This window comes from Choloepus didactylus, chromosome 14 (genome assembly GCF_015220235.1).
Source record: "Choloepus didactylus isolate mChoDid1 chromosome 14, mChoDid1.pri, whole genome shotgun sequence".
Classification (NCBI taxonomy): Eukaryota; Metazoa; Chordata; class Mammalia; order Pilosa; family Megalonychidae; genus Choloepus; species Choloepus didactylus.
Window position 1 is genome coordinate 53,769,869 of NC_051320.1, and position 27,131 is coordinate 53,796,999.

The following is a 27,131-nucleotide window of genomic DNA, read 5'->3' on the forward strand; positions in this document are numbered from 1 at the left end:
AAAGGACAAAAAAAGTCTTCCAATATTTTCACTAGTGCCCCATTGATTCGAATACATTCAAAGCCAATGTATTCACCTGGCTTTGATGTTCTCATGCTTTATGGTCAGGAAAAAACTCAGCAACAATTATAATGGACTGACTCCTACCATTTCAGAGACACTCAAATGAGAAATCTGAATGGAGAGTCAGAGTCAAACAAGTTTTCTGGTGGCTTCGCCAAGCCAAGTCTGGATGTGGAGGAAGATACCTGCCCAAGGGTTCGGTATGTGCTGTGGTGTTGAGCCTCCTAATGCTTCCTAATTTACTTAGGAATAACCCCCCCGGTTTGTCTTTAATGCACTGCTCGTCTCTGACATCATTCAGGTTATGAGACTCAGGCCTGGCTGTTGTCCTGGAAGAATTACTTAGTTTAAAGCGACCAATTGTTGATCCGTAACAGGCCACAAATGAGAGGAAAAAAACAACTATAAATTAACCCGGTGCATGAGAGCTCAGAAAAGTCACACAAACTTGATTTACATTTTCTTCTAGTAATAGCTACAAATGGGGATTAGTAAATCAGAAGTTAAGCCTCAAGTCTTTATATGTGAGCAATTAAACTCAAGGATATAGTCTTACATGTTAATCTAGATCACTGAATCTGTAGCATAATAGGTAAACAGGCATTTCCTTTTTCAATTTATAATATTAAGACATAGCTGCATCTTTTATTTAAATTCTTATCCCCAAATAATGATTTTTAAAGGTTTAATAGTGCAGAAGAATTCAATAACCATTTAAATGTGTATAGTATGGCTACCTTATAAGGATTTTGTTCAAGTTTATTTATTTAATTCCCTTTTCAACCTTTTATGACAACTTTTTTTATCTTCATTTTATTGAGATATATTCACATACAACGCAGTCATACAAAACAAATCGTACATTCGATTGTTCACAGTACATTACATAGTTGTACATTCATCACCTAAATCAATCCCTGACACCTTCATTAGCACACATACAAAAATAACAAGAATAATAATTAAAGTGAAAAAGAGCAATTGAAGTAAAAAAGAACACTGGGTACCTTTGTCTGTTTGTTTGTTTGTTTCCTTCCCCTATTTCTCTACTCATCCATCCGTAAACTAGACAAAGTGGAGTGTGGTCCTTATGGCTTTCCCAATCCCATTGTCACCCCTCATAAGCTACATTTTTATACAATTGTATGACAACTTTTTAAAAGACAAATTTAATCCAAAGTTAAAAAAATCAATTATATCTTACTCAAACGTGATTATCAATTTGATAATCTTATGTGATTCAGTTGGAAAGTAAAAAACCTTTGGTCACATACTCAAATGACTATAGGTACCAGCTAGGGAATCCTTCAAAGAGGCAAAACTAGTGAGGTGTGGGCTGTGGTGAAGAGGGCGCTGAGCTGGGATCATGAGGGTGGTGGGCTATGGCAATGAGGGTGGTAGGCTGTAGTGATGAGGGTGATGAGCCATGGCAATGAGGAGCAGTGGGCCTGAGGTCAACTGGAAAACACAAGACTACGAGGAGGCAACTACAGCCCAGCCTTAGCCAAGTGTAAGCCCACTGTTAGCAATCTGATTCTATAAAAGAAGACAAAAATCCAGATTTTTGTGTAACATGGTCTAATTTTTAAGCATGGGAAATTAATTCATAATCTTTAAGAGTATTAGTGAGCCAGACAAAGCACAGTAGCAGCAGGATCTGGTCTACAAGCCACAGCCTATAAACTCTAATCTAGTCCACAAATGAAAATTTCATCAATTTTCATTTCATGGACATTAAATTTCTTGTTTAACCTCTATGATCTTAAGAGAAACCAGAGTATATGTTTATAATATAGGAAAGTAGAAGACAAAGTAGTAAGGAAAACTTTCTTTAAAAAAAAAAAAGAAAACATGACAGGAAAAGAACATATTTATATAATAATGCTACAAATAGATCCTCACATGTAAATATCTGGCTTGTGGTTTCTGACCACTTATAATGGCAACTTTATTGTACTTCTAAAAAGAAAACCACAGAAACACTTTCATGTCAGTCACAATCAAACTTCAAACATGTGGACACACTAAGCGTGCTTCCAGGCTCAATCAACTCCAACTGTACTGATGCACTGTTCTATAATTATCATTCCCCATTGGTTTTAGAATTTTAGGAAAAAATTATATCATGACAATGTCTTCCATAGAGTTAAGATTTGAAGATTTGAGAATGTGACAGTTTTGAAAATGTCTTCTTACAGATAGAAAAATTGTCCTGTCATCCATGTTGGAAGGAATAAAAGTGTCAAGCAATTCATGCTGATGAAAAAAATTGCTATTGTCATTTACTGAAGAAAATGACTCTTACTGCTGTTCGTAAGTAATTCATGTAACTACAAATGAGGAAATTTACCTAGATTAAAGAAAATAACCCTTTCTTTTCTACATTTTTGGAGTACAAACACATTAATGATTAACTCCAAAAAGACACCAAAAGAGTAAAAACATTACCATTGTCAAGATTAACTCTGTGTTATAAATTTAATAGCATATAAGAGGATGAGTGGAAAAAGACGTCTCGAATAACATTTTTAGGTTTTAGGAATGCTTTCTGCTGTCAGCCCATGAACAAACAAACCAAAACTTAGGAGTTTTATTCTAGACATTCTATTTAGGCTGGTTTTTGGACAAATATGCTAATGCAGACTACCCAGCAAGTCACTGAGAAAGGGATATTTTCTGCGTATTTCAAACATTAAAATAAATGTCCATATAGAATGCCACTATAACAAGCATCTGGTGAGGTTTTAGAGTTCCAGAGGTTTCACCCAGGCTGGCTTCTAAGCATACTGTTCTCAAAGGACAGAGAGAATTAGCAGCATCTAGGTTTGTGTAACAGTCCAGGTCACTCGCTCAGCGGTCTGTTTGTGTTTGCTTTCATTTGTTTCTAATAAAAATCTTGGAGACAAAAGTTTCTGCTTGAGGTGACTTCTTTGGAATTCCAAAAGGCCTCACCAGGGCTTTCTGGCTACGCTGTGACCATCGTCTAATGGATTACAGACACATAGCAGTTTACAGCTTTATAGCAGCACAACAGAAATACACGAAACAACATACATTCCACATCATGAATTTCAATTTGAGCAAAAGTCAGTGTACTAGGGAAAATGAGAGAGGGAAGAGACTTATTAGTCGTACATCTCATCCTCTCCTCATCTTCTCAGTGCAGTTAGTTCTCCAAAGTTAATCCAAATTAGGCTAGTAGCAGGTTGTCTACTTCTCTCAGGAAATTTCTCTAAGGCCAAAGAGACCCTGCTGCTATTAATTTTAAGTTTCAGAATTTAATCTAATTCGATCTATTTATAACTCACGCATATTCATCTGGACAGTAATTAAGTAAGGTAACAAGTTTACTTTGTCTCTTACTGTACCTGGTATAGTTGATGTTCATTCAATATTAGTTTCTTACCTTTAACTACCTCATCTAAAGTACTGCCTGATTTTACTTATAAAGAGGTGATTTGTTCTTTAAAATCTTTTCTAATTACTTTAAATCAATATACTCAGAGTCATAGAACTGAAAAATACCACTGGTGCTTCCCCCACGTTGTATTTCTCTCTTTCTCCCTGCTCCTGCAACAACCTCCTTCAATACCCTACTCCCTTGCCACCCCCTGGGTGAGTTTACTTAATACTGAGGTCTACCTTGAATCCCTTAATTGCATGTGCTTTAAATCTTTGAACTGTTGATAATTTCATTAGTTTTAATCATCTCTAAATGCTTAAGCATAACATAGATAACAGTCATGGGAAGAACAGAAAAAAAAACATTAAATGCAAGACCATACTTTTTAGATGCACAAATAATATAACCTAACCCCCAAAGGATAGGCTTATAGAACTTTAAGAGTAAATATTCACAAGACTCCCTTGCAATGGAATATTTAACTATTGTGCTTTGTCAAGAACTGAAATCTTTTAAACAAGAGTTTTTTTTCTTCCATCATCACAGAACATCCTAGAACATCCTACGCTCATTTTATTAAAATTCAAATTCAAACCAATTCTAAAAGGCCATATTGCATGATTTCCCTGTGCCACAGTCTCCTGAAGAGAGCAGAGAGCCGGCAAAAAAAAAACAAAGAACAAAAAAACAAACCAAAAACAAAAATCCGCACATGTTCGCCAGTCTCCTGATGTCAGTCGAATGTGAGGATGGACATTAAACAAGTCATTGTGAAGGTGGTGAGATTGCTGAAGGGGAGTATAGGTTTAGGGTCACTGTGTGCAGTTGGGCAGGTCGTGCACTGCACAAAGATGTCACCTCCGAAGAGATACCACCTACATCACAGACCTTGTCGATCTATATATTTCTTTGGACAATTTTCAGACAGATGGCACCAGAGTGTCTTGCTCTGATAAAATCAGTATATTACAATAGTTTGCAGACAGAGAAAAATAGATCATCTTGAGAAAGGGCTGCTTTTTTTCTAATTCAAAGCAAGGCACCATATATATGAGGGAATCCCATGCAAGATGAAAAGGAAGCAGAGAATAAGCCCATTTAACTAAGTCTAGAAGCCCAGAAAGAGGAAGAGTGTTTACCTGAGACATGAAGGATTAGCAGTAGTTCAAAATTTTATAATGAACGCCACACAGAATATCCAAATTATTTATTTCTTTTTAGTGGTCTTTTCGTGTAATAACATTCTCCCAGCAAACACATTCTCAAATTGCATTAGATCTAAAAAAAATCTGCCATTTGGCCTTTCTGGAATTAATTAGCAAGTGAACAAAAATGCTATGAACCCAGAGCAAGAAGTGGGAAAGTTGCACACACATACTGTTTCTTAGAACGCCTATGAAACCACCTGTGGAACTAGTGTTTGGGAACTACTGCCTCAGGGTGAGCATGTCAGTGAGGGACTGCAGGGCATACAGAAGGGGAAAGGAGGATAGAAAGGGAAATGGTTCAAGGTGGGAAAACTTGGGTTGAGTGCAAACTGAATTCCCTATAATGCTTACCACAGGGTTTCTTACACATTAGTCCTAAAAAAACCAATGTCTGTTCAATTGAACTGTGCGAAAGGAACAGGAATTTTGATTATGTAAGACAAAACAGCAGGTCCAACATATTAGCAATCTTATGAGTAGTAAGAATAGCACTCATGTTTACCCATATAATATCACCTTATTTCTGGAATTAAATGCTTATTTCTGGCATGAGCCTGACCACCTCATAAGAGGGAAGAAAATGGAAGAAAGTACCCTTCACTTAGACTTATGGTTTAAAACTTTTTTAAATGTTCTCGATTTTAAGTTTCTTTTTTATTTGAAAAGTTAACACAAGATTGAAGAAAAACTGGAAAAGAATATGCAATCTCAATCTCACATGCAACATTGTAACAGACATTATTATTTTTTTATCTTCAAAGGGGGTTCGATTTTTATCAAAGTTTCCAAAAAATGATAGGAAAAAAAGTTCTAGCATAGAAAAGTAGAGACATTCTTCCACCTCATCTGTAGATACAGCTGTAAGATACACTTATTTTGAAACTATTTCCCATTACTTCAAGTTTTCTAGGGTTTCTAGAATCTTTATAAAGGATACCGGGGCAGTGCTCTGGGGAGAAGCCTCAGTCACCAGCAGTCTCTTACCCACCCACGACACTTGATGATAACCTCACATTCAGTTTAGTAGTGCTGTGTGAATATTATTTATGAGCATATGTTACCACTTGTGAAAATTGTAAAGTAGGAAATGGTTTGTATTTGAGTTCATTTCTTTAAACCATTTTAAATGGGCAGAGAGGGGAAGACAACTTAAACTGCTGCTAATTAATGACAGCTTTGAACAAGTCAAGCCAAGATGAGTGGATTCATAGCTTCCACTGAAGTCTGCAAGTGGTGTCACTGCCGACCCCCACTCAACTACAACTCCCAAATTCTTACTCCAGGTCTCATGAGACCTGGCTATATTTCATTTCTGATATTCACTTACAATAAATCCAGCCATATCGCCCTTTATTGCAGCTAACTGGAGTAGCTTTCTTTTCCTTGCACCCCAAAAGGAGATAAATGGAGAATTTCAATACAATGTGGTGCACTCGACTTTTCCCCATTATCTATTTGATGTGCCTGAACAGTTTTTCTCTGGCTATTTCATGGTAACTCAGTATAAAGCAGAGTAAGAAACAAAACTAAAACTCAGCTCTAAATATACAGTTATTATGTAGAATAATAAACATTTTCAGAACAATTGGAGTCTGTAGAGGCCCCAGGTTGACAATATAACTAGATTTTTTTATCTGTTATTTCACAGATTTTGAGAAAGGAAAAAAAAACATATAAAATGTCCATGTACATATTATATGCAGTAAATAGTAGATAAGATATAACAAATTTGCTCTATTTATCAGAATGTAAAATGATGAATGATTGCATAAATTGTGTACTTATTCAGAGTAGTAACAGTAGAGTGATCCTAACTAAACAATTTCTAGAAAGCTAGAAGTTACTCATTGCTATATATTCTGTTATCCTACATCATAAATCTTTTTAGATAAATGGGGAAACTACTTTAAAAATACAGTGAAATTCTTTCGAATATCTATTATCCTAGTTTAAACCTTGCTTTCTTTAAGAAGTCATATACATTTTTTTCAGGAGAAATATTAAAATGGGATATGTGAATATATGTTAGGTTTGATCTAGGTGTTAACAGACAATAACTATCAACTTGTTTCTATTTCAAGGAAGGATCTAAATTCACGGAAATTTAGAAACATGCTGTTTCCGTAGCAGTGGATAAAGAGTAAAACTAAAAAGCTCTTATTAATTTAACAGGGCTTAGAGAATTTGTTCTCCTTTTTAGCAGTGCTTTTTGCTTCTTTTTAACCTTTAAAAACATTTCAGTTTCTCTTTTCTAAATGTTTTTAGAAAATTATATAAATTTTTAATGCAAGTGATTACAACATTACTGTAAAATTACATAGTCTTATAGTAATGTAGAATAATCAATATTTAATTCTTAATATAAAAGAGATGCTAAACTATGGGAGTGAAGATCAGGCATCCAAGACTTGAGCTACATTTAATGTCAGTTAGTGTATGATTAAAACACAGCACTGTATTACAAATGCTTTTAGAAAATTTTCCATTAATGATTCAAAGCACAGGATAGCATTTGCTGTCACTGTTGATTTATTATGACTCAGACATGGGGAATCAGGCTTTTAAACATAATGTGATAGCTATAAAATGCAAGTTTCTCCATGCTTAATGTGGCAGCATGACAGTGGATAACTGAAATTAGTAGTAAAAACTGTTCCAAGTTAACATGCTAAGTAAACAAGGAACAGACTTTCTTCTTTTGTGCACGTGTTTCTTTCAGCTGTGTTTTCCATCATACGTCAAAACACAGAAAAATGGCTCACCTGTGACAGACATACAACCCAACGGAGCGATGAGCGTAATGGGGGCAAATCCATAGGCAGCAAAGTTTCCGGTCTCTCCCACAGCCATGAGCAGGACTCCGCCCCACCACAACATGCTCTTGAAGTACGGCCGTGGGTGCTCTTGGTGTGCCAACTGAAGATAAGAATATTTCTGAAAGCAAGTCAGAATGTAAATAAGAAAACATTTGCACCAAATTAAAATTTTGCCTTGAAATTTTTATTCCTATAAATTTGAAACATGGCTTTTACATTTATTTTCAGCGTATTATAGAGCAATTATTGTGGTTTCATGTTTGCTCCAAGCACATTAACAGCAGAAAGGATTTCCATTTAAATAGCTTTTTGTGGTTTGAAAGGCCTTTTCACATGTGTATGTTGCTGAATTCTCATACCAACTCTGCAAAGTAAGTATCATTATTACCTTTTAAAATTAGATACAGGTTGAGGAGTTAAGTGACTCTTCGGTCCATTACACCAAAACTTTTTTTAGAATGTAAAAAAAAAAAAAAAAAAAAAAATCCAGCTCTAACATTAATGAAATAAAGATAAGAAAGTACTAATAAAAAACTTTCTGAAAAAGGGATACACGTTTATGGGGCATAGTACCTAATATAATAAACATGGCAGGGCAGAGTTCTTTGGTGCTGGAGTTTGGAGATGACTCTTACATATGGTTTGAATATTTCTTTATATTTGAAACATAAATTCCTGAAAATATGGCCATAAAATAAAGCCCTATTTCCATAAAGATTTTAGGATAACTAAACATACTTCCTTATAGGCAATATGTATAATTCCAGATTACTTAAAAATTTTAAAAAAGAAAATAATAAAAGTACTAGAAGAAAACATGAAATGCTAAAAAAAAATCTTGGCATAAGCAAGACCTTTCTAAGTGTGGTACAAAATTCATAAGCCAGAAAAGGAAAGACTGGTAGATTTTACTGTATTAAGAAAAACAAGTTCAGTACTGTGTAATATACAGAAAAATATACTATGAGCAAAATTAAAGCACAATCGAGCAGAAAGGGAGAAAATATTTGAAATACATATTATGACAAAGAGTAACTATCACTAATATAAAGAGAGTTCCTACATAAATAAGAAAAAGACCAAAAAAAAAAAAAAAAAAAAACCTGAGAGAACATGAAAAGGTTGGGAAACAGTAATTTACAGAAGAAAAATTACGAATGATTAATGAACAGGAGAAAAGATTCTCAAACTCATTAATAATAAAAAAATATAAACAATTTGAAACAATGAAATACCATTTTCATCTCTTGGATGCCTTCCCCTCCCCTCACCAAATAATTAACGATACATGGCATTGAGATATGGGGAATGGGCACAAACACCGTTGGTGTGAATGTAAGGTACAACCACTGTAGACACCAATTTGGCTGAACTAGCAATATTTAAAATGAATAAATCTCTTAACCAGACAATTCTAAGAATCTTTTTTACAGAACACTCATGCATGTGTGCGAGACTACATCTATCTCTATATAAATATTATATATAGAGAGATTCATTTAACTATTATTTTCAGTAGCTAAAAAAAAATCTTACAAGGGAATCATAAAAATTTTGGAACATCCACCCAAATACATGTATATTCCTTATACATAGAAATAAACTTGGAAAAAATACATTATTAACTGGCTGCTTCTGAACAAAGAGGGGAATTTCACGTTTTTCTTTTGCATTTCTTTGAATCTCTTTATAAAGACAATGATTTGTTTTTGACCTTTTTTCAGTAATAAATAAATTTCTTAGAAATCATGGAAAATTATATCAGGTCATTTTTCTACCAAGGGTTTGCATGAAATAACATGATATTTGGGGATATATTTTGATGTTCCAGCTTATTTTGATTCAGTAGGTTTAAATGATTGAAAACATTTAATTTGATTCATGGTTTGCCTTAAAATTGATATTTATTTCAGTTTTTAGTTCAGCAAATTAGCAATTCATTTGGGTTTCTAATTCATGGTTCAGTTAAAGTTCCTACATTATACTCCAGCCTTTCTTCAAGATCTTTTAGTTTACATCAACATTTTGACAGTATTTTAAAGAAAGAAAACACAAAAGAGCTGTATTCCTATGAACTGCTTCTAGCAAATATTTGTATTCCATCTGTGAACGATATTGAAAGAAATCAAAGAGCTGTAAATTGAACCAGGCTGACTTATCCAATAAGCACAGCAGCCATTATACTAAGGGCCCATGATACTTTAAGGGGCCAACAAAAATGTTTTAATTTTTTTTAAAAGTCCAGAAGAAGAAGAAAGGATGTAACATAGACTGGATTATAATTGTCTTTGTAACAGTGTAGTCATAGAACCTAATTTTCAATAATTTTTATGGAGAAAGGGGCCTATGAAGGCAAAAGTTTCTGGTTATCATAAAACTCTTAATGCAGCCTTGAATCAAGCAAGAGAGGTAGACAAAAAGCTTTTTTCTTACCTGAATATTTAGAGAAATGCTGATTATCAAGTTTCCTAAAATGGCCAGAAAAACTCCAAAAAGGTGAATCTGTGAAAGAAAAGAATGCTTTCTATAAATGCTACTTTAAATAGTACTTGCAAGATGTTTACTGAAAAAAAAAAAAAAAAGACAACTTTAAGCTGATGAATTCATTCATTTCTTTGTTCAATTCATTCAACAAATTTTTATGTAGCACCTATTTGCCAGGCTCACTTTGGAATAATAATATGGTTTTATTGGGATTGGTATTTCACTTTGGTCAAATATTTTTTAGAAATAGCTCAGTCTTTTACTGAATTCTCTAGAGATTTTCCTCATTCATTAAAATAAAGATAATAGACACCAGGTTCTGACTTTTCCTAACTAAGATGCTTCTTACTTATCCTTTCCATCCATTTTCCTCAGCAACCCTCTGGTTGGAGTCTCTATCATCTCAATCATGGACTACAAACTTTTTCCCATTTGGACTTCCTCTTTAATATATCCTGGAGGACCACGGTAAAAAAGAAAGATCATTGTACTTGGAGTTAAAGGATGAATCTGAGATTCAGATCTGTGCTACTTTCTAACTGGGTGACTGTGAGCAAGTTATATCACCTTCCTGGGCCTCAGTAAAAAAGGAGATGTTATATAAGAGATTTTCAGAAATGCTTTTGACCTCTAAAATTAATTTCTACTGGAGACAAGCTAACTTTTTCCACCACTCCTCTGGTCAAGAACCCACAATGACTTGCTATAGTCGACTACATCAAATATAAAAACACCACAGCAGTTCCCCATTATCTGTCCTCACTTTGACCATCCAGAAATCCATGGCACACTTAATATGCATCCTCTACCTGGTCCACACTGTCTCGGGTCAGATGTCAACCCTTTGCATGTGCCACTCAGCTCACCTAGACTGGGCGGCTCTTTTTCTTGGCAGATTTCAAGCATACTTCATCACCCCCCTGGCCTGTCGTTGTCCACCTCCATGAAACCTTCTCAGACCACCTCAGCCCATCTTTACTTTCTCAGACTCTAAATGGTGAAAGTCCCTTATTTCTTCTTTTATTGTGTCATGTAAGTCATTAAGCTCTACAAATAGAAGAAAAATTCTCTGGGGAAAGAGAATCACACCTTCTATTGGCTCTTCTACATCATCTACTATATGAAATTAGGGGTTTAATATATACTGCTTGAAAAAGTATATAGTGGTTTAAAAAAAGAACTACAGAGGTTAAAAGACAAGTTCTAACACATTGCCCAAGATATTTACCACATATAGCTCATGTTTATTTGATTACTTCATAGGATGCATCTGTTGCTCCCATCTAAGTACAAAGGTATAATATCTTCTGTTAGTATAAATTAGCAATGATATAAGGGATCTCCGCCCTATCCCCCACCCCCTACCCCCATACACAACTTTCTACATTGCAAACCTTCTAGCTGGCTTCAAATTCCAAGGAGTTATTTGAATTTCAAATGTATGTTTCAATTACAAGGAACCCTTTTCAGAATGCAGTGTCTTTGAAGCTTTAGAGCTTTATTATATACACTGAAGTGAAATTTGGTCTTTTTAAAAAATGAAGCAGAAAAGTTGAAAACCCATTTTATAGCTGATATATGATATCCTTGGCCTTTAATCAGTTAAGAATTTTCTTTTCCTAATAAAGGCACTTGGCAATAATTTTGATTACTATTCCTGATGGGGAACAACTGTATCACAATGCTATGTGCTTTCCATGCTTTCCATTTACAATCTAATACATTTGGCAGTAATAAGAAAAATAAAGATTCGTAAGAAGTTTAGCATTGAATGGGTAATTATGAAAATCTTACATAATTATAAACGTGAACTGTTGAATAGAAATAACTTACTTGAAAATTCTTTAAATTATTCACTGAGTGGTTTAAATGGCACAAGGCAGGGTGTTTAAAATCAGTGAGGAAGTTACTGATTATGGTTTGAAAAACATAAGGAAAAGTTCACCTGCTACAGACTGGATCTCTGGCCCAGGGTTAATAATTAGCATGAGGCTATCATTCCTTTACATTAGACACTATTCCTGTCAATGTTTTTGTTCCTAAAGCAAATACTCCTGGAAAGATATAAACTATTAAATCATTAATATCAATTTGAACACATCAAACAAATTAATTGAAAGTAATCTGAGTATGACAGATTGTAAAACAAAAAAAAAACAAAAAACAAAAAACAGGACACAATTCCTCATTCCCCTCTGTATCCACAACCTTTGTCAGGTAACTCTGGATTTCCTCCCATCAAGAAGTAGAGACTATTTTCCTACCCCTTGAATTTGGGCTGGCCAATAGAATATGAAGGACGTGAAGGTGTGCTAGTTCCAAGACTGGACCTCAAAAGGCATCACATGCTTCTGCTTATTTTTTTTGTAAAGTTCTTGAGAACAAGCCCAGATAGCCCGCTGGATGACAACAGATAGGTGACACAATCAACGCCATTGCCCTAGTGACTAGAGCCCAGCCAACAGCCAGCCAGTGGTCAACACGAGGATGGGACCCCCTTAGCCCAGCCAGCCCCCAGCTGACCGGCCAGCGACAGCATCATGAGTGAGCCCGGCTGAATTCAGACAAGCCTGACATGCATCCTCCAACAGCCCAGCTAATCCATTAATTGGTGAGCAATAATAATTGGTTGTAGTTTTAAGCCACTAAGCTTGGGGTGATTCGTTATATGGTATTAAGAAACTGAAGCTGAATAAGATGGGAAAATGGGATGGTGATATTGTTGAGCACTTACAGTGAGAAAAAGCAGGTTGAAAAAAATAAGGTGGTAAGACATTTTGCAGAGGTCACTCTGGCATACAGGCATCATACTACTTTGAGAGGCAGATCAAAAAGCACCATGCCCAAAGTCAGGAGACCTCTCTCTGCTACTTATTCATCATATGTGACCCTGGGAAGCCATCTTCCTCCCTGATTCTGAGTTTTCTCAATTGTAAAATGGAGACAATACCTTAAAGAGTGTGGGGGAGGTTTAAATGAGTGAGATAATGCATATGAAAATTCTACGCAACACACTAATTATCTAAAGAGGTCGATTAAGTTGACATTAAGTAATAATAATAAAGTTATCTTTTGGTTTTGTATGTCAAAAGTGGCTGGACTGACATATATGAATGGTTTCACTGTTTTCCCACTTCTTGAAGTTTTGCATCAGGGTGTATGTCCCGCCTTTATGATAAACTATTGTCAACACTCATTTTGCCTTTAATAATAAATTCTAAATCCAATAAATTTTATAAAATACTTATAAAATAGAAATAATCTCATGGTTTTCTTAATATCAGGATGATAGAAACTACCAATTACAATCTTTTTTAAATGTGCTGTAGAATCAGAGATGCAATTCGGTAGCATTTTATTTCTTTTTCTCAGGGAATGACTTGACTTTCAGATGTGGGTAGAACTAGAGGGGTGTTAGCCCATATTTTCAAATCAGTAATATTAATAAAACTATTATTATTTTAGCTTTTTAAACTTCCGCTATATACGGGGCTAAAAGAAATCTCAAGTGTTTTCCCACCATTTCCCCCATAAGTGTATGTATTGTTATAAAAGTGTATCATATTTCAAAATGATCTGTATCTAAAATTTACTTGTTTGTTCCCTAAGTTACAATTAACTTTAAATATTGGTTACCTTCTCAGCCCTTGGAATCTACATGAGACAAAAATTTAGCAATTTAAAATTAGCCGTTTACACATTCCCACAATTAAACAAATAGTTGTCAGAATCATGGGAGTCCAATTTTACATCCTAATGAACTCCAAAAGGAAGACCATGCCTAGGACTAGTTCTGAATATTATAAAATAATTAACAGAGATGAGAACAACCATAAACTGTATCTGAGTGGATCAGATGTTTTAAAATTACTGAGCAAACAGATGTGGCCTCTCTCTCTCTAAGCCCACTCAGCAGGTGAACTCACTGCCCTCCCCCCTACGTGGGACATGACTCCCAGGGGTGTAGATCTCCCTGGCAATGTGGGATATGACTCCCGGGGATGAGCCTGGACCTGGCATTATGGGATTGAGACCATCTTCTTGACCAAAAGGGGGAGGCAAAATGAAACAAAATAAAGTTTCAGTGGCTGAGAGATTTCACATGGAGTTGAAAGGTCATTCTGGAGGGTATTCTTATGCATTATATAGACACCCCTTTTTAAAAAGTTTTTAGTGTACTGGAATAGTTAGAAGGAAGTACCTGAAACTATTGAACTGCAACCCAGTAGCCTTGATTCTTGAAGACAATTGTTTAACTATATAGCATATACGGTGTGACTGTGTGATTGTAAAACCTTGTGGCTCACACTCCCTTTATCCAGTGTATGGACAGATGAGTGGAAAAATGAACACAAAAATTAAACAAAAAATGAGGGAATGAGATGTTTTAGGTGTAACTTCTTTTCTTTTCTTTTTTTTTTTTTTTTTTGGAGTAAAGAAAATGTTCAAAAATTGATTGTGGTGATGACTGCACAACTATATTATGTACTGTAAACAATTAATTGTACACTGTGGATGACTGTATGGTAAGTGAATCTATCTCAATAAAACTGAATTTAAAAAATACTGAGCAGAAATAAATGAGCAAAGAGAAATTTAATATGCACAATTTCTTTTCATAAAGAATGTGAAGATTAGGTATCACTTTCTTAGTTAAGTCTTTGTCACACTTCTTTGTCTATCAAATGACACCCAAGACATATCTCTCCTTGAACACTTAAGATGGTTGTTTGTTTGTTTATGTGTATATGCGTTTCTTAATTAATGCAATAAAAATTAAGGTCTGGTGGCAGGTCCAGTAACTACCATAAGATCAAAGTAAGGATGAGCACAAACGGTATTTCAAGATATCTGCAACAACTGTAATGTGATATAAAATCAGCTGTGGTTTTTATTGGTGATAAAGTTACAAGTACTGTTAATACTACTCTAGTTGGTTGTCTACATTCAGAATGGAAGGAAATGGTATATTTCAGTCAGAAGTTAATGCAAATACAGATGTAAATATTTATCATTAAAATTCAGGGGTCCCCTGAATTCTATCCAAAAGCACTATGTTAAGAACTCTTGCATCTGTTATGTGAGTTCTCTCTCTGTTCTTGTTATATAGAGATCTTTTCGTTTTGTTTTGTTTTGTTTTTTGCTTAAATTTCTCCAGTGACAGGGAAATCATTACCTACTAAATAGTGAGCCTCCTATCATTCTGTTCTTGAAGAGCTCAGTTTGTTCATCCAGGGAGTTGTAATTTGTCTCCTCAAAGATTCTACCCATTGGCCCTTGTTCTCTCTAGAGCTACAGACCTAAATCAGTCTTCTCTGCCACAGGATAAGGTTTCAGTTGCTGGAAGACAGTAATTCTGATCCTATATTCTCTTTTGTTTGTTTGTTTCTAATGGGGTAGTTATTTTTATTCATTTTTTACAGATCAGGAAAGTAAAGCTGAACAGTTTAAGTTACCTCCCAAATTTCCATCATTAATGGTGGAACCCAGATCTGTTTGATTTCAGAGCTTATCCTCCTTCCAGGATATTATGATGGATTTTCTTAACTTTCTCTTGGGGTAACTGCAGATAATAGAGGGCAGAAATTTTGTCATGTTATTTCTGCCGTATACAACTTTGCATCCCTGACAACAGTACTGGGTAAGACTTTGCTACCTACCAAAAGTTAGGGATTAAATGTGTGTCACAGGTTGAGGAGTGGTGAGAGGAGGGATATTTTTCACCAGTTAACTTATTTTATTTCACCTAAATAAACTAGTAAGTGTTTTAGACTATTAGAAATAATACGAACAGAGTATTAAGAAATAGGTTCAACACAATCCATTATGCTTAACACTAATTTACATAAAAAGCATCATAGGATACTACTTTCTTATCTCACACACTATACAATACTATAGAGTTAGAAAACTTGAAATAGATTCCTATATTTATGATGCTGTCTGAAAACCGTGTAAATGATTATTTATTTTTCCAGGAATCTTTCAATAACATTCGACAATACTGTAATGTTAACCTGCAATGCACAATTCTGTAGTGACATTTGGAATGAAGAAAGGATCAAAAGTGCCCACAGAAGGCTAAGATTACTAGGAATAGTTTCTCTTAAGACACATAATTAAAGGACTTTAGAACTGGATGTGCCATAGACCAAACTCCCCATTTTACAAATGGGGTAACTAAAGTGCAGAGAAGTAAGTGCTCAAAGACACTCAGTCAGTGTAGGATCAGATCTAGAGCCCCAGTATTGAAGTTCTCTGCTTTTTATGTCTCTTTAAGGGGAATGCTAATGTTTAATTATTGATGTCATGTGATTAGAAAATAATTAAACCATATTATAATCGTCATATACCAGTTAAGTTTTTTAAAATTATGGAACATTTATAGCCTACAGAAAACACATAAAATAATATGACAAATGTACATACAAAAATGAAGACTAAACAATCATAAAGCTAGTAACACAGCAAGAAAATGAAATAAAAGGCATCCAGATTGGAAAGAGAAAGGTATAACTATCTCTATTCACAGATGACATGATCTTGTATATAGAAAATCATCTCTATTTACAGATGACATGATCTTGTATATAGAAAATCATAAGGAATCCACTAAAAACAAATAGAACTAATAAATGAGTTCATCAAGGTTGCAGGATACAAGATCAATACACAAAAATTAATTGTATTTCTATACACTAGTAATGAATAATCCAAAAGTGAAATTAAGAAAAACAATTCTATTTATAATAGAATCAAAAAGAATAAAATACTTAGTAATAAATTTAACCAAAGAAATGCAAAGCTTATTCTCTGAAAACCACAAACACTGTTGAAGAAATTAAAGGAGATCTAAATAAATGGAAATACCTTTCATGTTCATGGATCAGAACACAATATTGATGAGAAAGCAATAATGATCTGCAGATTCAACAAAATCTCTATCAGAATGCCAAATGGCTTCTTTGTAGAAATTGACAAGCTGATCCTAAAATTCATGTGGAAACTCCAAGGACTGAGAATAGCCAAAACAATCTTGAAAAAGAAGACAAAGTTGAAGGACTCACATATCCCCATTTGGAAGCTTACCACAGAGCAACAGTTATCAACACTGTATGATATTGGCATAAAAATAGCTTTTAGGTCAATGGAATAGAATTCAGAATCCAGAAATAAACCCATGCATCTATGGTCAATTCATTTTCAACAAGGGTGCCAAGACCATTCAAAAGGGAAAGTATAGTCTTTTCAACAAAAGGGGTTGGGACAACTGTACATCCACATGAAAAATAACGAAGTTAGATCCTTACCTCACACCATAAACAAAAATTAACTCAAAATGGATTAAAGGGGCGGCACTGCTGATGTGGGTGAGCTTGGTGGCTGTAGGTTCTTCGGTGGTGCCAGGGAACAATCCAGGTGGCGGACCGAGGTCAGAGGTGCGGGATGGTTGGCATAGGGCGATGGTGGGCGTCCCTGGAGAGGCTGCCTTCCAGGATCTTTTTAAAAGAAGTGAAACTTGACCTGCTGGTTAGTTAGAGAAAATGTTCTCCACAAAGCTGTAGATCTGACAAATTAGAGACAAGGGTTTTAATCAGTCTACAAATCCTAAAAGAACCCTATCCAGTTAAGCAAATGCCAAGAGTCCAAAAACAACAGAAAATTTTAAAGCATATGAAAAAAACAGATGATATGGATAACCCAAGCCCAAGCACCCAGATCAGAAGATAAGAGGAGACACAGTACTTGGAGCAATTAATCAAAGAACTCAAGATGAACAACGAGGGCATGGCACAGGATATAAAGGACATGAAGAAGAGCATGGCACAGGATATAAAGGACATGAAGAAGACAGTAGAAGAGCATAAAGAAGAAATTGCAAGAGTAAATAAAAAGACAATCTTATGGAAATAAAAGACACTGCTGACCAAATTAAAAAGATTCTGGATACTCATAGTACAAGACTAGAGGAAGCTGAACAGCGAATCAGTGACCTGGAGGATGACAGAACGGAAAATGAAAGAACAAAAGAAAGAATGGGGAAAAAATAAAAAAAAATTGAAACAGACCTCAGGGATATGATAGATAACATAAAACATCCAAAGACTCATTGGTGTCCCAGAAGGGGAAGAGAAGCGTAAAGGTCTAGGAAGGGTATTCAAAGAAATTGTTGGGGAAAAGTTCCCAAATCTTCTAAATACCATAAATACACAAATCATAAATGCCCAGCGAACTCCAAATAGAATAAATCCAAATAAACCCACTCCAAGACATATTCTGATCACACTGTCAAATACAGAAGAGAAGGTGCAAGTTCTGAAAGCAGCAAGAGAAAAGCAATTCACCACATACAAAGGAAACAACATAAAACTAAGTAGTGACTACTCAGCAGCCACCATGGAGGTGAGAAGACAGTGGCATGACATATTTAAAATTCTGAGACAGAAAAATTGCCAACCAAGAATTCTTTATCCAGCAAAGCTCTCCTTCAAATTTGAGGGAGATCTTAAATTTTTCACAAACAAATGCTGAGAGAATTTGCTAACAAGAGACCTGCCCTACTGGAGATACTAAAGAGAGCCCTACCAACAGAGAAACAAAGAAAGGAGAGAGAGATGGAGAAAGGTTCAGTACTAAAGAGATTCAGTATGGGTACATTAAAGGACATTAAGAGAGAGAGGGAAAAAATATATATGACAAACAGAAACCAATGGATAAGAAGGCTGATTCAAGAAATGCCTTCACAGTAATCACGTTGAATGTAAATGGATTAAACTCCCCAATTAAAAGATACAGATTCGCTGAATGGATAAAAAAAATGAACCATCAATATGTTGCATACAAGAGACTTATCTTAGGCACAGGGACACAAAGAAACTGAAAGTGAAAGGATGGAAAAAAGTATTTCATGCTAGCTACAGCAAAAAGAAAGCAGAAGTAGCAATATTAACCTCAGATAAAATAGACTTTAAATGCAAGGATGTTATGAGAGACAAAGAAGGCCACTACATACTAATAAAAGGGGCAATTCAACAAGAAGAAATAGCAATCATAAATGTTTATGCACCCAGTCAAGGTGCCACAAAATACATGAGACAAACACTGGCAAAACTAAAGGAAGCAATTGATGTTCCAAAATAATTGTGGGAGACTTCAACACATCACTCTCTCCTACAGATAGATCAACCAGACAAAAGACCAATAAGGAAATTGAAAAACTAAACAATCTGATAAGTGAAATGGATCTAACAGACATATATAGAACATTACATTCTAAATCACCAGGATACACATTCTTGTCTAGTGCTCATGGAACTTTCTCCAGAATAGACCATATGCTGGGACATAAAACAAGCCTCAATAAATTTTAAAAAATTGAAATTAATCAAAGCACATTCTCTGACCACAATGGAATACAATTGGAAGTCAATAACCATCAGAGACTTAGAAAATTCACAAATACCTGGAGGTTAAACAACATGCTCCTAACAATCAGTGGGTTAAAGAAGAAATAGAAGAGAAACTGCTAAACATATAGACACAAATGAAAATGAAAACACAACATACCAAAACCTATGGGATGCAGCAAAAGTGGTACTGAGGGGGAAATTTATAGCACTAAACACATATATTAAAAAGGAAGAAAGAGCCAAAATCAAAGAATTAATGGATCAACTGAAGAAGCTAGAAAATGAACAGCAAACCAATCCTAAACCAAGTGTAAGAAAAGAAATAACAAGGATTAAAGCAGAAATAAATGACATAGAGAACAAAAAAACAATAGAGAGGATAAATAACAGCAAAAGTTGGTTCTTTGAGAAGATCAACAAGATTGACAAGCCCCTAGCTAGACTGACAAAAGCAAAAAGAGAGAAGACCCATATAAACAGAATAATGAATGAGAAAGGTGACATTACTGCAGATCCTGAAGAAATTAAAAAAATTATGAGAGGATACTATGAACAACTGTATGCCAAAAAACTGGATAATGTAGAGGAAATGGACAATTTCCTGGAAGCATATGAACAACCTAGACGGACCAGAGAAGAAATAGAAGACCTCAACCAACCCATCACAAGCAAAGAGATCCAATCAGTCAACAAAAATCTTCCCACAAATAAATGCCCAGGGCCAGATGGCTTCACAGGGGAATTCTACCAAACTTTCCAAAAAGAACTGATACCAATCTTACTTAAACTCTTTCAAAACACCGAAGAAAATGGAACACTACCTAACTCATTTTATGAAGCTAACATCAATCTAATACCAAAACCAGGCAAAGATGCTACAAAAAAGGAAAACTACAGACCTATCTCCCTAATGAATATAGATGCAAAAATTTTCAACAAAATACTTGCAAATCGAATCCAAAGACACATTAAAAAAATCATACACCATGACCAAGTGGGGTTCATTCCAGGCATGCAAGGATGGTTCAACATAAGAAAATCGATCAATGTATTACAACACATTAACAAATCAAAAGAGAAAAATCAAATGATCATATCAATAGATGCTGAAAAAGGATTTGACAAAATCCAACATCCCTTTTTCATAAAAACACTTCAAAAGGTAAGAATTGAAGGAAACTTCCTCAATATGATAAAGAGCATATATGAAAAACCCACAGCCATCATAGTACTCAATGGCAAGAGACTGAAAGCCTTCCCTCTAAGATCAGGAACAAGACAAGGATGCCAGATGTCACCAATGTTATTCAACATTGTGCTGGAAGTGCTAGCCAGGGCAATCTGGCAAGACAAAGAAATAAAAGGTATTCAAATTGGAAAGAAAGAAGTAAAAGTGTCATTGTTTGCAGATGATATGATCTTATATCTGGAAAACCCTGAGAAATCGACAATACACCTACTAGAGCTAATAAACAAATTTAGCAAAGTAGCGGGATACAAGATTAATGCACATAAGTCAGTAATGTTTCTATATGCCAGAAATGAACAAATTGAAGAGACACTCAAGAAAAAGATACCATTTTCAATAGCAATTAAAAAAATCAAGTACCTAGGAATAAACTTAACCAAAGATGTAAAAGACCTACTAAAAGAAATAGAAGGGGACCTTAAAAGATGGAAAAATATTCCATGTTCATGGATAGGAAGGCTAAACATCATTAAGATGTCAATTCTACCCAAACTCATTTACAGATTCAATGCAATCCCAATCAAAATTCCAACAACCTACTTTGCAGACTTGGTAAAGCTAGTTATCAAATTTATTTGGAAAGGGAAGATGCCTCGAATTGCTAAAGACACTCTAAAAAAGAAAAACGAAGTGGGAGGACTTACACTCCCTGACTTTGAAGCTTATTATAAAGCCACAGTTGTCAAAACAGCATGGTACTGGTACAAAGATAGACATATTGATCAATGGAATTGAACTGAGAATTCGAAGATAAACCCCCAGATGTATGGCCGACTGATCTTTGATAAGACCCCCAAAGCCACTGAACTGGGACATAACAGTCTTTTCAACAAATGGGGCTGGGAGAGTTGGATATCCATATCCAAAAGAATGAAAGAGGACCCCTACCTCACCCCCTACACAAAAATTAACTCAAAATGGACCAAAGATCTCAATATAAAAGAAAGTACCATTAAACTCCTAGAAGATAATGTAGGAAAACATCTTCAAGACCTTGTATTAGGCGGCCACTTCCTAGACTTTACACCCGAAGCACAAGCAACAAAAGAGAAAATAGATAAATGGGAACTCCTCAAGCTTAGAAGTTTCTGCACCTCAAAGGAATTTCTCAAAAAGGTAAAGAGGCAGCCAACTCAATGGGAAAAAATTTTTGGAAACCATGTATCTGACAAAAGACTGATATCTTGCATATATAAAGAAATCCTACAACTCAATGACAATAGTACAGTTGGCCCAATTATAAAATGGGCAAAAGATATGAAAAGACAGTTCTCTGAAGAGGAAATACAAATGGCCAAGAAACACATGAAAAAATGTTCAGCTTCACTAGCTATTAGAGAGATGCAAATTAAGACCACAATGAGATACCATCTAACACCGGTTAGAATGGCTGCCATTAAACAAACAGGAAACTACAAATGCTGGAGGGGATGTGGAGAAATTGGAACTCTTATTCACTGTTGGTGGGACTGTATAATGGTTCAGCCACTCTGGAAGTCAGTCTGGCAGTTCCTTAGAAAACTAGATATAGAGTTACCATTCGACCCAGCGATTGCACTTCTCGGTATATACCCGGAAGATCGGAAAGCAGTGACACAAACAGATATCTGCACGCCAATGTTCATAGCAGCATTATTCACAATTGCCAAAAGATGGAAACAACCCAAATGTCCTTCAACAGATGAGTGGATAAATAAAATGTGGTATATACACACGATGGAATACTACGCGGCAGTAAGAAGGAACGATCTCGTGAAACATATGACAACATGGATGAACCTTGAAGACATAATGCTAAGCGAAATAAGCCAGGCACAAAAAGAGAAATATTATATGCTACCACTAATGTGAACTTTGAAAAATATAAAACAAATGGCTTATAATGTAGAATGTAGGGGAACTAGCAATAGAGAGCAATTAAGGAAGGGGGAACAATAATCCAAGAAGAACAGATAAGCTATTTAACGTTCTGGGGATGCCCAGGAATGACTATGGTCTGTTAATTTCTGATGGATATAGTAGGAGCAAGTTCACAGAAATGTTGCTATATTAGGTAACTTTCTTGGGGTAAAGTAGGAACATGTTGGAAGTTAAGCAGTTATCTTAGGTTAGTTGTCTTTTTCTTACTCCTTTGTTATGGTCTCTTTAAAATGTTCTTTTATTGTATGTTTGTTTTCTTTTTAACTTTTTTTTTCATACAGTTGATTTAAAAAAGAAGGGAAAGTTAAAAAAAAAAAAAAAAAAGGAAAAAAAAAAGATGCAGTGCCCCCTTGAGGAGCCTGTGGAGAATGCAGGGGTATTCGCCTACCCCACCTCCATGGTTGCTATCATGACCACAGACATAGGGGACTGGTGGTTTGATGGGTTGAGCCCTCTACCACAGGTTTTACCCTTGGGAAGACGGTTGCTGCAAAGGAGAGGCTAGGCCTCCCTATGGTTGTGCTTAAGAGCCTCCTCCCGAATGCCTCTTTGTTGCTCAGATGTGGCCCTGTCTGTCTAGCTAAGCCAACTTGAAAGGTGAAATCACTGCCCTCCCCCCTACGTGGGATCAGACACCCAGGGGAGTGAATCTCCCTGGCAACGTGGAATATGACTCCCGGGGAGGAATGTAGACCTGGCATCGTGGGACAGAGAACATCTTCTTGACCAAAAGGGGGATGTGAAAGGAAATGAAATAAGCTTCAGTGGCAGAGAGAATCCAAAAGGAGCCGAGACGTCACTCTGGTGGGCACTCTTATGCACACTTTAGACAACCCTTTTTAGGTTCTAAAGAATTGGGGTAGCTGGTGGTGGATACCTGAAACTATCAAACTACAACCCAGAACCCATGAATCTCGAAGACAGTTGTATAAAAATGTAGCTTATGAGGGGTGACAATGGGATTGGGAAAGCCATAAGGACCACACTCCACTTTGTCTAGTTTATGGATGGATGAGTAGAAAAATAGGGGAAGGAAACAAACAGACAAAGGTACCCAGTGTTCTTTTTTACTTCAATTGCTCTTTTTCACTCTAATTATTATTCTTGTTATTCTTGTGTGTGTGCTAATGAAGGTGTCAGGGATTGATTTGGGTGATGAATGTACAACTATGTAATGGTACTGTGAACAATCGAAAGTACGATTTGTTTTGTATGACTGCGTGGTATATGAATATATCTCAATAAAATGAAGATTAAAAAAAAAAAAAAAAGACATAATGCTGAGCAAAATAAGCCAGGCACAAAAAGAGAGATATTGTATGTTACCACTAATGTGAATTCTGTGAAAAATGTACAATGTTTTATACTGTAGAATGTAGGGGACCTAGAGATACCAATTAGTGGAGGGGGAATGATAATCTAATAAGAACAGATAAACTATGAAGGGTAATCTCAATGTTATGGGAATGCTCAGGAATGATTATGGTTTGTAAACTTTCTTGGATATAGGAAGATCATGTTGGAAGCAATAGAGGTATTTTAGGTTTTTTTTTTTCTCTTATTCCTTTGTTTTCTTAGGGGTTGTTAATTTTCTTGGGGTATGGTAGGAACATGTTGGAAGCAATGTAGTTATTTTAGATTATTTGTTTTTCTTACTCCTCTGTTTGGACATGGTTTATTAATTTTCTTGGGGTATGGTAGGAACATATTGGAAGCAAAGTAGTTATTTTAGGTTATTTGTTTTCCTTAATCCATTGCTTTGTTTGAAATGTTGTGGGGTTTTTTTTGGTTGTTGTTTGCCTGTTTGTTTTTAATTTTTTGATAAACAAAGTTAAAAAATTGAAAAAAAATCAGTAGAAAAATGGGAGTAAAAACTAAATGACAAATAGGGTGGGATGGGGGGATGGTTTGGGTATTCTCTTTTCACTTTTATTTTTTATTCTTATTCTGATTCTTTCTGATGTAAGGAAAATGTTCAGAAATAGATTGTGGTGATGAACGCATAACTATATGATCATACTGTGAACAGTTGATTGTATACCATGGATGACTGTATGGTTTGTGAATATATTTCAATAAAACTGAATTAAAAAAAAAAAAAAAAAAAGAATGAAAGAGGACCCCTACCTCACACCCTACACAAAAATTAACTCAAAGTGGATCAAAGATCTCAATATAGAAGACAGTAGCATAAAACTCCTAGAAGATAATGTAGGGAAACATTTTCAAGACCTTGTATTAGCCAGCCACTTCCTAGACTTTACATCCAAAGCACAAGCAACAAAAGAAAAAATAGATAAATGGCAACTCCTCAAGCTTAGAAGTTTCTGCACCTCAAAGGAATTTGTCAAAAAGGTGAAGAGGCAGCCAACTCAACAGGAAAAATTTTTTGGAAACCATGTATCTGACAAAAGACTGATATCCTGCATATATAAAGAAATCCTACAACTCAATGACAAGAGTACAGACAGCCCAATTATAAAATGGGCAAAAGATATGAAAAGACAGTTCTCTGAAGAGGAAATACAAATGGCCAAGGAACACATGAAAAAATGTCCAGCTTCACTAGCTATTAGAGAGATGGAAGTTAAGACACAATGAGATATCATCTCACACCGATTAGAATGGCTGCCATTAAACAAACAGGAAACTACAAATGCTGGAGAGGATGTGGAGAAATTGGAATTCTTATTCATTGTTGGTTGGACTGTATAATGGTTCAGCCACTCTGGAAGTCAGTCTGGCAGTTCCTTGGAAAACTAGATATAGAGTTACCGTTCGATCCAGCAATTGCACTTCTCGGTATATACCCAGAATACTGGAAAGCAGTGACACGAACAGATATCTGCACGCCAATGTTCATAGCAGCATTATTCACAATTGCCAAGAGATGGAAACAACCCAAATGTCCTTCAACAGATGAGTGGATAAATAAAACGTGGTATATACACACAATGGAATACTACGCCGCAGTAAGAAGGAATGATGTCATGAAACATATGACAGCATGGATGAACCTTGAAGACATAATACTGAGTGAAATAAGCCAGGCAGAAAAAGAGAAATATTATATGCTACCACTAATGTGAACATTGAAAAATGTAAAACAGATGGTTTATAATTTAGAATGTAGGGGAAGTAGTGATAGAGAGCAATTAAGGAAGGGGGAATGATAACCCAATAAGAACAGATAAGCTATTGAGGGTAAATTTAATGTTCTGGGAATGCCCAGGAATGACTATGGTCTGTTAATTTCTGATGGGTATGGCAGGAATAAGTTCACAGAAATGTTGGTATATTAGGTTATTTTCTTGGGGTAGAATAGGAATATGTTGGAAGTAAAGTAGTTATCTTAGGTTAGTTGTCTTTTTCTTACTCCCTTGTTATGGTTTGTTTGAAATGTTTTTTTTTATTGTATGTTTTTAAAAATTTTTTTTTTGATATAGTTGATTTTAAAAAAAGAGTTAAATTTAAACAAAACAAAAGAAGTGAAACTTTACAAATGAAAAAAAAAAATGGATTAAAGACCTATATGTAAGAACTCACACTATAAAACTGTTAGAAGAAAATACAAGGGTAGATCTTTACAACCTTGGATTTGCAATGGATTCTTCAATATTACACCAAAATCAAAAGGAGCAAAAGAAAAAACAGATAAATTAGATTTGTCAAAATAAAAACTTATGTGCTTCAAAGGATACTATCAAGAAAGTGAAAAGATAACCCAAATAATGGGGAAAATATTTGAAAATCATGTATCTCATAAAGAAATCGTATCTAGAATATACTAAAAGCTCTTATACCTCAATAATAAAAGATTACCCAATTTTAAAAATGAACAATGGATCTGAATAGATGTTTCTCCAAACAAGATATACAAATGGCCAATCAGCACATGAAAAGATGTTCAACACCATTAGTTATCAGGGAAATGCAAATCAAAACCACGAGATACCATTTCACTCACTAGAATGGCTAGAATCAAAAAGTCAGATAATAACAAGTGTTAGTATGTGGAAAAATCAGAACCCTCATATACTGCTGGTGGGAGTGTAAAATGGTGCAGCTACCTTGGAAAAGTCTGGCAGTTCCTCAAAGGGCTAAACATAGAGTTTCCACACGACCCAGCAATTCCACTCCTAGGTATCTACTAAGATAAATGAAAACATATATTCAAACAAAAAACTTATACATAAATGTTCAAAGCAGCATTATTCATAATAGTCAAAAGATGGAAACAACCCAAATGTCCATGAATAGATAAACAAATGTGGTATAACCACACGTGAAATATTATTTGGCCATAAAAGGGAATGAAGTACCGATATATGCTACAGCATGGATGAACTTTAAAAGATTATGCTAAGTAGAAGCCAGTCACAAAAGATTCACATTGTATGATCCCATTTATATGAAATGTCCAGAATAGGCAAATATATAGGGACAGAAAGTAGATTAATGGTTGCTTAGAACTGAAGGGGGGTATATGAGGTGATTAGGAGGTGGTAGCTAAAGGATGCAGGATTTATTTTTGAGGTGATGAAAATATTCTAAAATTGTTTGTAGTGATGGTTGCAC

At 35.2% G+C, this 27,131-nt stretch overlaps 1 protein-coding gene across 2 annotated transcripts in view; it reads right to left on the minus strand.

The window, feature by feature from the left end:
* The window catches only part of NIPAL2 (NIPA like domain containing 2), a 120,662-nt gene that overhangs the window by 66,861 nt on the left and 26,670 nt on the right, over nucleotides 1–27,131 (minus strand). Inside the window, exons 1-4 of one of the 2 annotated variants that reach the window (XM_037802906.1) lie at nucleotides 16,845–16,956; nucleotides 15,431–15,537; nucleotides 9,924–9,992; nucleotides 7,437–7,608 (exon numbers count right to left, since the gene is read on the minus strand). In XM_037802906.1, the coding sequence (XP_037658834.1) occupies nucleotides 7,437–7,608; nucleotides 9,924–9,992; nucleotides 15,431–15,448 (259 nt within the window). In that variant the 5' untranslated portion in view covers nucleotides 15,449–15,537; nucleotides 16,845–16,956. Of the gene's footprint in view, nucleotides 1–7,436; nucleotides 7,609–9,923; nucleotides 9,993–15,430; nucleotides 15,538–16,844; nucleotides 16,957–27,131 lie in introns of those variants that run through there. The other variant, XM_037802905.1, reaches the window with a different exon arrangement.